At 53.5% G+C, this 11840-nt stretch overlaps 1 protein-coding gene across 1 annotated transcript; it reads left to right on the top strand.

The window, feature by feature from the left end:
* The first annotated feature begins 3706 nt into the window (after window positions 1-3706).
* Window positions 3707-7772, top strand: PTMS (parathymosin). Its single transcript, XM_040593896.1, has 5 exons — window positions 3707-4392; window positions 5146-5217; window positions 5955-6033; window positions 6190-6254; window positions 6812-7772. The coding sequence occupies exons 1-5, from the start codon at window positions 4345-4347 to the stop codon at window positions 6860-6862; spliced, it is 315 nt and encodes a 104-aa protein (XP_040449830.1). The 5' UTR covers window positions 3707-4344; the 3' UTR covers window positions 6863-7772.
* Window positions 7773-11840: the final 4068 nt, after the last annotated feature.

Genomic DNA, 11840 nt, shown 5'->3' with positions numbered 1-11840 from the left:
TATTTCCTCTTGACTTCAGGATATACAGCATCATGAAAGAAGAACAAAACTAATTATCTGCCTGTATTTTTTAATGGATGCAGGACCAGAAGATGAATAGTGTGGATTAAATACATAAATGCATTCAAACATGTACCCTCCAACACACTGAGATTTTGCTAGTTTCACTGTAAGCGAAAGGAAAGAGAGCCCTCTGTGTCTGAATTTATGTAAATCTAAGAAACGTTAATGCAAATACACAACCTTCTGCTCTTTTGCTGTTCAGCAAAACAGTTTGGAAGAGTTTTGGAACCACTTACGAGTTAGTTCACCAAATAAAATTCTTGAAATACCCAGTATTGTGTTTTTCTTTTGCTCAGAGTTAGTTCAGCCTTCAACATAAATAAAAGCCCCCACATCCCCCAAGAGAACACAGTGACAAGTCTAGCAAGGTATTAAAACAAAAAGCATAAGCATCTGCTTCTAGGTGCATGCACCCTGCATATGCTACAAGCAGAAGACTATGTACCACACATGAAAGCCCAGACACACGTGCAAGCACGTGCTCACTTACGAAGACACACACCTGCAAGCTTAACACATGCCTCAGTAGAAAAGCACCATACGTTCTGTACTCACAAAAGTAAAACACATGTAACGGAGAGAAAATATCACCACTGTACACAAAGAGGTATGTACTGCATCTAAATACATGCATGCACCTGCATAAACACAAAGCGCAAACAGGGTACAGCACAAAACCTGGCACTTATTGTACAGAGCAAACTGCATTCATATCAATGCCCAGGCTACAGACAGACGCGCACAGCATCTATCTTCCCAAAAAATGATGCATAATCTAACTTCTGCACCTCCCTCATACTGTCTAAGGACATAAGACTCCAAAAAGGATGGAATATATTCTGCTGAGTTGGCAAAGCCACTTCAGGCAAAGATTACAGAACATACCGAAAAGGGACTCGCATCTGCAGACCGTGCAGTAAGTACACTCGCATTTGCAACAAAAGGAAAAACACAGATGGGAGAAGAGCGCAGAGAAAAGCCACAAATTGATCCAGCAGATGAAATGCAGAGTAGCACAAATCAGAAGGAGGAGCAGAAGACACAGGGAAGAGTTAGGTGAGACAATTCAGAGATGCCCTCAGGGCTTGAGCAAAGCAGCTGCGTGCTAGAAGCCAAGAGACTCTCACCATCGGGATCTGAAGGGCAGGAAGAGCTGGGATGCAGAAACAGGCATGTCACAAGGTATGAAGAAGAGTTTCACATCAGATTTAAGGGAAAAAAACATAGCTGATATAGGCATGCTGGGCGAAACAGGACACGTGGAAAATGAAGGGGGGATGTGAAACAAATTTTGTACGTGGGATAAAGGATGTTGCAAAGAGAAGCCAGGAAGAGGGGCGCAGGAAGAATGCTGCCAAGGATACAGTTAGAAGGCAGAAGCTGAGAAGCAACAGAGGAGGCAAAAATCACAGAGATAGATATGGTGGGGAGTGTGGAAAGCAAAATGTGAGGCTGCACACTGCAGATGCTAAGGGGGGAAGGGACAGGTGGCACACCAGTTTGTAGAGCTGACCAAACAGCCTCAACCCACAGGTTGCTGGAAACATGCTTCCCTTCCACAAAGAGGTGCCTGTCTGTTTGCATCCGTAGGTGTGCTGTCTGTGTCAACAAGAAGCTGGAGCACAGCAACATCACCAAATATAATTCTCACTTTCTCCTATCTAGGATGGTGTGTCAAGGCCTGCTTGTGCATTAATGTGAAAATGTCTCTGCCAAGGGATGCGTGTTGGTACCGTTCTGCATTTTCAGCAGTTGACCATGCTTAAGAAAGAGTAAAAAACCTGAACTGGTGAAGGGAACAGCAGATAGAGCCATGCATCTTCTGACAAGCAAAAGCAGAGAGGAACAACATCTGGCCACTTTATAATATGGGGGGGGGGGGGGGTTAGCTCTCCCTTTCACCTGTAGCTCCAGAAATTATGATTTTCTTCTCATACAAGAGAAGGATGAAAGAAGGGTACCTGAACCAAACCAGGACTTGAATGCTGATAGCAGCTAGACCTGTGAAGTTGGCCAGAGGGGCTTTGTGAAACGGGAAGGGGGCAGGAAATAATTAATGCATACATTTTCATGATTTGTTATTTTGGTACTAGTCTAGATCAGCGTGTCTGGGTTACATGACAATTTCTTTGGGGCAGGCACTATGTGTAGCTAGGAAGAATGTAAATTAGTCAGATCATGAGAGAAGCAGCTGTAGCTGCAGAGGAGACAAAGACGACAAGGTGGGGATCTCCTGCCTCCCTGTCACACAGATATAATTTAACCAATCTCTTTCATACTTTACTTCAGGAGATGTGTACTTATTGCCTTCTCTGTTCCACAAGTACCAATCACTTTTTCTATTAAATGCTGAAACTGAAACGCATTTGATTAAACTCAAGTTCTGGATCCTGACTTCACATGGAGGTTTACTGAGTTTGTATCAGGACAAGAAGGGCTGACACACCTAAATACATTTTCCAACCAGATGGATTAATAACCTTGCCTTGTACCTGTGAGAATGGCTGTGTACATCCATACGTACTCACTCGCAGGCTCGGTTTTGTAAGTAGGCTTGCAAATGCATGCAGAATTTTTTGCACTTGCCTGTGACTAAGAGTGTGACAATACAAATCTTCAGGGAAAGGTAAAGGGAATTTAGTCATCCCCGTCTGCTCAGGCTGATAAACAACGCTCTGAAGCACATCTGTTCGGTTAACCACAAATCCCCTGCAGCTGCAAGACACAACCTGCCGTTCTGCTGAAAGGCCTTCGGCTTAAAGGCAGACTGAGCGCCGGCCAGCGGCCCTGGGCGGGCCGCCCCTGCCCGGAGGCACCGGCAGAGCCCGCCTTCCCGGGCGCAGCGCTGCGGCAGGCGGCAGGGGTCAGTGTTGGCCGCCGCACGCTGCCCAGCCGAGCCGCCGCCGGGCCGAGCGCCAACGCGGCACGGCCATCCGCCGCGGCACCGGGCCGGGGGGGCAGGCCCAGCCCCAACACCCGCCGCGTCGCACCACACTGGGCTGCGGGCAGCGGCCTCCCTCGCCTCCGAGGGCTCTCCCCCACCTGAAGCGGCGGAGCGGCGCTGCCCCCAGACAGACCTCCAGCCTCACCAGGCGCCCCAGCCCCGTAGAGGGGCAGCCAGGGAGCGGGCAGCCCTGAAGCGGGCAGCCACCCTCGGCGCACCACGGCCCCGCCGCCGCTCGCCGCCGCCTCAGGCCCTCGCCCGCCGGCCCCACCGCCCCACGTGCCAGGGGCCCCTCCCGCCTCCCTGCAGCAACGCTCCCTGGGCCCCCCACCCCCACCAGCCAGCCTACCGCCGGCAGCCAATAGTAAACCTGTTGCCAGGCAGACGTCTCATTTGAATGGCCCAATCGGGCGTCTAGCCATTAGTTCCCTCCTTATATGGGGAAGCGGGATGCGCTGCCTAAACCTCCGCTCCCCCGCCCCTCGCCGCCGCGGGCAGAGCGCGGGAAAAGCGGCCTCGCTCCCGCCCCCACTCAGCGCGTTCCCGCGCGGGGCCTAGCGGAGGGGAAGGGGTGGGGGGGGGCTGGGGCCGGGCCGCAGGGAGGGAGGGAGGAAGGGGGGGGCGGGCTGGGGCCGGGCCGCAGGGAGGGAGGGGCCCTGCCGCCGGGAGCTCTTCCAGCGGGAGGGAAGGCGGGCGGGCAGCTGGAGTGGAAAATTCCAGGCAGGAGGCCGCGTGAGCCCGGCCGTCGCCAGCGCTGCCCACCCACACGGACCCGCACAACAGCTCCTCGCCCACCGCGGGTTCCTCCTGAAGGGACGGCCAGGCTGTACGGGCGGCTGTCCCCCTCCGCCTCCCTGGGCTGAGCTGCAGGGGCGGCTGGCAAAGGGCTGGGGTCCCTGGGGCAGTGCCTTGGTGTGGCGGCTCGGCGGGAAGAGCGGGGCTTGTGGGCTTCGCGCCCCCGTCTTGCCTCGACGGGCCGGGTGGGGGCTGCCGTGTGCCCCCGCTGCCGGGCGCTGCGCCGGCTGTGGTGGAGCGGCGAGCGCACATTGTTCTGCCGGCCGGGCTCCCCGCGGCGCAGCCCGTCCCTCTCCCCTCCCTCCTCCGCCTCCCGTCCCTCTCCCCTCCCTCTGCAGGTCCCTCCTTCCCTCGTCACCGAGCGGTGTATAAATCCCCTTCCCCGGCGTATCCCCCCACCGCGGGAGACCCTGGTACTTTGGCCCCCGGGGCGGGAGCCTGCTGCCTCCGGACCGCCGGGACTTTGCTGACCGCTTTTCCCCCCTCGCGGGGCCCCCTCACACGGTTCCCACCAGCCTCTTCCCTTCGCAACCCGGGTCAGGATGTCGGAAAAACGCGTCGAGGAGGCGCCGGCGGAGCTGAGCGCTAAGGTGAGACACCCACCCCACCCCCCCCGGCACCCCCCCGGCCCCTCGCCAGCAGGTCCGGTCCCGACGGGGAACGGGGAACAGCGGCCCCGCTCGCCTCACCGGGGGTGGGTGGCGGAACGGCAGCGCGGTCTTTGAGGTGCCCGACCGCAGGGGGGCGCTCGTTGGCCCTTTTCGCGGCGTCTGGCCAATGGTGGGGGGCGCTCGCGGGCTCCTCGCGCCGTCCGGCCAATGGGGGGGCGGGGGCGGAGCGGGGGGCGCGCGGGCTCTGCGCGCCCCCCGCCCCGCCCCCGCCCCCCCCCATTGGCCGGGCCGCGCGCGCGTTGCGGTCGTGCGCAGCGCGGGTTACGCGCCGGCCGGTCTCCCCTCAGGGCCGGCAGCCGTTAAGAGAACGGTTTAACGGCGGCGGAACCCCGGGCGAAAAGTACTGTGGACACAAAGTGCGGGCCTTGGGGGGGGAGGGGGGGGAAACGCCTCGATCCTACGGACAAGGTTCTTTTTTTTTTAAAAAAAAAAAAAAATTAAGACTCCCGTACTGCTGGTTTCCATATGTGTGTGGTCTAAAAGTAGGTCTGACGTGTTTTCGCTCCTTTTTTTTTTTTTTTTTTTTTTTTTTTTTGCTAGGGCGGGCGGATTTAACGCCTAATATGTTTTATTCTGTGTCTCCTCTAAACCCTCTTTGTTCAAGCATTCCAGTCTTTTCTTGCCGTTAACCACTGGAATTATTTTTTTTTCCCCCCCTCACCTCACGAATAGGAAATGAAAGAAAAGAAGGACAAACTTGAGGAAAAAACGGTTCACAAAGAAAAGAAGAAGGAGGTAGTAGAGGTGAGGCCCTTGTGAGGGATGAATTTAGGGGTGTTATATGAGATGTTTAGCCAGGCTCGCTCTGAGTAATGAACACTAAAGAAGTACGGGAGATTAAGAAGGGGGGCAGGCCCAGGGAGCTCACGAGGGAGAGAGGCAAATGAAGAGCGAGCTATAGGATAATTACGGAGAATGAGCCTTGAAGGACTGGGCATGGCCCAGTGAGAAGAAAAAAGATCAAAGAAGGGAGTGGAGACGAGCAAGGAGGAGTTAGGAGAAAGTGGCACAGGAGATGTGGTGCTGCACCCGGTGAAGTACCCTGAGGTGCGTAAGTTGAAGAAGGTGAGGGGAAGGAACAGTGAGGAAATGGACAGACTGGTGAAGGTCAGAAGGGATCAGGAAGCAGGTGTACTACGAGCATAGGCTAAATCATTAGCCTGTAGCCAGAGAGATGTTCTGTTTGTTGGGATGGAATGGCTGCAGCTTGTCGGGGTTGTAAGCCTGTGGAAGCTAAGGGGAGTTCATATTGGTGGGCAGGGACTGGAAAAATCGGTTTTGTGAAGAAGGATGGTTGGGAGGAGGGTTTCAGCTGGGATGGTGGGAATAACTGGTCTTGGTAACACTGCAGAGACCACTTGATGCACGTCTGAGGATGGAGTCTGAAGTAGCTGGAGCTCTGCTCTTGCACTTGCACCAAAGAGCACATGGAAGTGTCACCCTGGTGCCAGTATCTGCTCTGACCAATTTGTTTCATTCAGGATGAAGAAAATGGAGCTGAAGAAGATGAGGAAGAGAATCCTGATGATGTGGATGAAGAAGGTGGTGATGAGGATGAAGGTAGGAATAATTGGTATAGGGAGAATGGGGAGGAATCGGACTGTGGGGGAGTAGCAGATCAGGGAGGGAATTTCCTTCTCTGAGCCCTCTGACTGTGCGACTATGTTCCCTTAAATGCTACTTCCAAAAATTACTTCCTCTCTTCCTTCTGCTTAGAAGGAGATGAGAATGGGCAAGAGCAGGATGGTCATGCAGAAAAACGATCTGCAGAGGAGGAAGAGGTGAGTGATGGTGTGAGAGTAAATGACAGTGGGAAAGAATTAGGTTACCTGCTATGTGCTGATCAAATCCATGTGGATGCTGCTGCTGAATATCAAATCGGCCTCGGGTCTAGTTGCTTCAGCAGCAGATGGGTAAACAAATCTGTTGTGGCAAGGGGATAATAACCCCCTGTGGGCTCACGGTAGGATCTAGGTCCCTCCGCTAGCAGTCACAGTGCTGAGCATTTGAGAGTCAAGGTGCTTGAGATGATGCTGGGCAATGACCCCTGAAGCGATGTGAGCCAGGGCTTCGTACACCTCCCAAAAGGAACAGCGTGGGAGCCCCTCCCAATGGAGCCGTCTGGGTCTTAACCATGACAGTCAGCAGGACAGCTGTCAGGCACTCAGGGTTGCTTCAAAGAGGAGTGGGCCTAGGGTGGGCCAAACAGATTTCCACGTGGAGGAAAGAGCAGCAGTAAGAACTTTGTGGAGAAAGGATGTACCTTGGTGTGGTGGCTGATGGCAACATTTTTTTTTTTTTTTTTTTTTCTACCCCCCACCCCCTGTGTCCTGTGTAGGATGAAGTGGATCCAAAGAGACAGAAGACAGAAAACGGGTCTTCAGCTTGAGTCCTCCCCTCCCATCTCCTCTGTTCCGTCCATCTCTCCTCCTCCATTCCAGCCTGTGCTTGCACTGTCCGTTAGCCTCCGGCTTCACACAATCTCAGATGAGGGAAGATTAGAAATGCTCTCAAACAGAGAAGACAGCAGTTTCCTCCTCGCCTACCTGTGACATCCCCCAGCTGAAACTATTCCAGTCCCCCCATCCCTTCCACTGTGCCCCACTGACAAGGGATCCTCTCCCCTCAAGAATCTCGTCGTTTCCTCTGGCCCAGTATGTCCCCTTACCAGGCCTGTGTGCCAGGCTCCTCCTGCAGCCGGCACCCGTCCTCCCCTTCCCACTTGCCCCCCTTTTTTTGTCACTAGTGCAAATGAGATTCTTGATGGCTTCTGCTCCCCAGGCGTACTGCTGTCAGAGGTCCTCCCTGAGTCCAGGAGGCTGCGGGCACACATCTCATGGTGCATTTTCCAGTTCTAGGCCTCCTCTCATCTGCTTTCCCACTGAACCCTGAGAGACAAAGAAAAAAGAATTATTACAAGCAAATAATGGTTCTGTTAAACCATACATGGATACAGAATTTATTTTAAGCTTGCTTTTTTTTTTTCCCAAGTTTACATGACAGCAAGCTGGCCCTCGTGAATTTTTCAGAAGATAAGGGTTGTTTTTATATATGAATTTCACCTGAATTGCATATTTTTCTAATTTGGAGGCTTTTTTAAAAGAAATCAAGAGAGAAACAATTGGGGACCAAACTTTCAATTCCATTTTTTTTCCCTTCAGATTTTCTTGTGACCAGTTTTTGTAAATTAAAGGCAATACAGCCACAGCATTTTCTATGGCACAGACATCACGAGGATGATAGATATAAATATATATATTGTTTTCAACTAGCACTGTAAATAAAAGCGTTTAAAAATATTTCAGACAGCTTGTGTGGATGGTCATGGCTGTGCATGCATCTCTCATTACCTCCTGATTGCTGCGGTAGAAGTTGATTTGCAGAAAGATGGGGTGGCTTGACCAGCCTTAGAGAGGGGAGCCCTGCATTACCCCAAAGACCTACCTTAGTTATTCAAGTGGAACCAGTGTGCTGGGGTCCTGCTCCCTCTGCCAGCTGCTATGGCTGTGGCACAAAGGTAATGGGAAGTTCCAGAGCTACTGGGAAGCTCGTGGAGCTGCCAGCAGGCCTTGGCATGGGGCGGGAGAGGCTGGGGATCCTGAGACATGGCTGCGCCTTGGGCAAAGTGCACGCTGCCCTGCGGCCTGGCGCTCACAGCAGCCGGGGAGCCTTGTGTGAGGCAGGAGCATCATTCTTGTCCCACCAGCTGCCTGGGAGAGATCTGTCCAGCGCTTGTCCTTTTATCTTTGCAGACCTTTAAAGCTGCTGTAAGTGTTTTTTCCTATTAGAATTTTGGCAATCATGCAACGAGCTGCCAAGAGCTGCACATAATGCCAACTTTTGTCGGAGTGTCAGCGGCTTTATGCTTGTCCAGCCGCAGCAACAGATCAGGTACTGGACGTGCCAACAGCTGCTTGTCTCTGGAAGGGCAAAGCCATCGACCATCGTTTTTTCCAGATGCCTGTGCTTGGCTGGGCGCAGAGGGGGTGGTGTGAGCAGCGCAGCTGCTGCCAAGCCACTTCCCACCCGGAATGTGCCTGCCTAATAGGACACGGCTGTGCGGCTGGGTGTGGGTGCACTGCTGCCCCAGCACCCAGCTGCCAGCAGAGCCTTTGCTGGGTCTGCACCCATCCCAGCCCAGGGGCCACCACAGCCCTGGTGCTCCTGCCTCAGCCCCTTCACTCCTTCCCCGTGTAGTGTCAGGGCCCTTCTCCTCCAGCGGGGATGGGTCTGGTTTGGAGAGGCCTCCCTGCTCCAGGGACATCCCTGGCCCCAGCTGTGACCTTGTGCTGGGCTCTGCATTCAGGGGTCTTTGCAGCACCTAGACCACATTTCAAGAGCAGGTAGCTGCTGCTGCCGGGGATTGACTTGCAGCACCTCTCCTGCTCCCACCCGCCTTGGCTGCTGTGATCAATGTGCTGCTTCAGCTGGCATCTATCTTTTAGTTGCGCTTTGGCAATTTTGTATTCCTGCTATTGCTCCATTTTACAAAATGATGGATTCTAGTCTCTGAGATACTTGCACATTGGAGCAAGTCCTCAGGACTCCCCCAGACTTTCTGCTGACCAGTCACCTTTTACTGTTCCGTACTGAAGATGAATTATTAGCAGATGATACAATCTCTGCAGAGGCTGATTACAGTTTTCACGCTCCTTCTCCACCGCTGCAGCAGTGCCTGACCATGAGTAGTGCAGAATGTCCTTGCCAATGAGAAGTTGTGGAGAGAGAACTCCACCTCCGCTTTCTGTGTGGGTGCAACGCCAGTACCTCTGGTGCTACCCAGCCCGTCACCCAGCAGGCAGTGAGGCAGGACCTGCTCGCTAGGCCAGCACCAGAGATGTGTGCAGCCATCCCTCGTTTCCTCTGAGGGACATGCTGCAGGACAGAGGGAAGTGACAAAAGGCTGCCAGCCAGGTTCTCCATGTCTCTGTGGGGCCCTCGACTCCACATCTCCTGCTAGCTCTTCCGTCTTATTCAATTTCATTGCGCACCTTTGTCATCATCTATGGATAGTTGGAATATACAGCTACAGATACAGAAATAGAATATCTGCTTTGGTATTTTATTCATCTCAGTGACCTGCAGGACATCATCACTGACTTGAGGTAAGGGCTACAGATAATGCAATGGAAATTCACAGAGTTTCTTTCCTGTCCTTTGGCCTGCAAAAATCCATGCTGTATCTGGTGGGATTTTAGCTGACAAGATGATCACAGTGAGAAGTTGCGTAGACTTCCAGAAAAAGTTGAGGATGCAGTGTTTTGTGCTGCACATCAGGCCTGCTTGTGCTTGATTTATATCTGAACCTGCAGGTGCTTTTTACCATTCAGCCTAATTCTTCTTCCACAGCAAGATCAACCATGTCATGCTGGTGTCAGCAAGGTAAGAACAAAGCCCATCTTTCACCAGGGATTCCTCAGAAGTAATGATACCACTCTGGGGCCTTATTCGCCTTTCTTGGCTCAGTGCTAATTCTCCACCCATTTCATGTAATTCCTGTGACCATCTGTTGACCTCATCAGCTCAGGGCAGAGCTCCCTCAGCCGTCCCTTCCTCGCTTCCCACAGCACCTGCTCCAAGCTTCCAGCAGCTTCGGTCCTGCCGCTTGAGCGGCACCAGAGGTTTCCTTCTTTCTCATCCTCCCCCAGGGCTGCTTGCTTGGAGAGCTGTGGAGGTGGCACAGTCATGCTCTTGCAGGCTCTGCTAGACTTCCCTCTGGACTGGCGGTTGCTGCTTCTGGTGGCCTTTTTGTGTGCTTTAGAAAATCAGATGCCAGAGCAGAGAGCAGGTAAAGCCACCTGCAAAGTCTTAGCTGTGTCCCTGTCCTAGCTCAGGCAAGTGAGTGACCCCTGGCTCCTTGGCAGGCTTCACTGAACGACTGGGACCTGGACCCTCCGGGATGGTGAGCCCACCTCCAGAATGGCTGTGGCCGTGGCGTGCCCAGCCTGCCGAGGCAGCGCTGGTGGGATGCAAGCTGCCCCTCGTTGTGTGACCATGTAGGCGCAGGCTGCTGCTCTGGCTTGCAGATGGCAAGCATGAGAGGAGGCAGCTAATCTCCGTGCTGGGGGAATAAAACCAGTTAACGCTTCTGGTTTAGCAGAGCAGTGTGACCCAGCTGTGCTGCAGCCAAGGCGCTTAGGCTAGAGGTCTCCAGAGGTCCCTACCCACCTACATCTTTCTGCGATACACGAAGAAATCGTGGCCTGCCATGGAAAGTTTGAGCTGAGTCTGGAGATATTTTGAAGTGCTAAGCCCAGAAATGAACGCTCTTTGCATCTTGTAGCCGTCACCTCCTCGTTCCTCCACAGGCAAATGATCCCCTCGGCCCAGCCTCTTTGGCCTTTCACATCGGTTTTAAGCCAGTAAGTGAAAGAAGGCTGGTGTAATCAGAGCCATCGCATGTGCAGAATTGTGAGCCCTCCTTCAGACCTGGAAAAAGTGAGCCCTCCAGCCACTGCTGGTCTGGGAGGAAAACCCTTCTTGCTTCAGGAAAGTCCGTAATCACTCTGCTGTACTAGCTTGAAAAAAATAGCAAAGATTAATTACTTCTCCCCCCACCTTCCACGCCATTCCTCTGGGATCAGGGGCTTCTTTAGGCCCTCTGGTTAGGAAACCAGCATTGCTCAGCTGCTTCCCATACACCATATGGGAAACTGAAACAAGCCTTCCCAGATCCTTAAGAAGCCCGTGTACTTTTCCCTCCCACCTTTCTCCCTTATTTCAAGAGTGGAGTCAAAGGCAGACATGCTCATGGCTGATCCAGTCTGTGTGTTTTCTCGGGGAAGAAATCTGTGTTTACATCTGTGGGCTCCAACTGGGGACATATTGCAGATGGACAGGACTGGAGTGTGTCACCAGTGGATGAGTTTGGGGTTTGTTTCTGTGGTGGGTTGGCCCTGGCTGGGTGCCAGGTGCCCACCAAAGCCACTCCATCACTCCCTCCTCAGCTGGACAGGGGAGAGAAAATGTAACAAATGGCTCGCGAGTCGAGATAAGGACAGGGAGAGATCACTGGCTCGTCACCATCGCAGGCAGAACTGACTCGACTTGGCGAAAAATAGAATTGAATTTATTACCAACCAAATCACAGTAGGATGATGAGAAAATAAAACAAAATCTTCAAACACTTTCCCCCACTCCTCTCATCATCCCAGGCTCAACTTCACTCCCGACGTCTCTCCCCCCGCGCCCTGGGCAGCACAGGATGGGGCTGGGGCTGCGGCCAGTCCCTCCCACGCTGTCACTGCTGCTGCTTCCCCCTCATGGGGAGGGTCCTCACACCCTGCCCTGCCCCAGCGTGGGGTCCTGCATGGGCTGGGGGGGGATCTGCTCCCCGTGGGCTCCATGGGCTGGGGGCACACCTGCCT

The sequence above is a fragment of the Falco naumanni genome, chromosome 5 (genome assembly GCF_017639655.2).
Source record: "Falco naumanni isolate bFalNau1 chromosome 5, bFalNau1.pat, whole genome shotgun sequence".
In the NCBI taxonomy this organism is placed as follows: Eukaryota; Metazoa; Chordata; class Aves; order Falconiformes; family Falconidae; genus Falco; species Falco naumanni.
The sequence above is the reverse complement of the archived record's forward strand: the minus strand, read 5'-3'. Positions and strand labels throughout refer to the sequence as shown.

Coding starts and splice junctions, on each gene's coding strand:
- PTMS (XM_040593896.1), top strand. CDS start 4,345: ATGTCGGAAAAACGCGTCGAGGAGGCGCCGGCGGAGCTGAGCGCTAAG. Junction 5,218..5,954: donor AGAAGAAGGAGGTAGTAGAG/GTGAGGCCCTTG, acceptor TGTTTCATTCAG/GATGAAGAAAATGGAGCTGA. Junction 6,034..6,189: donor AGGTGGTGATGAGGATGAAG/GTAGGAATAATT, acceptor CCTTCTGCTTAG/AAGGAGATGAGAATGGGCAA.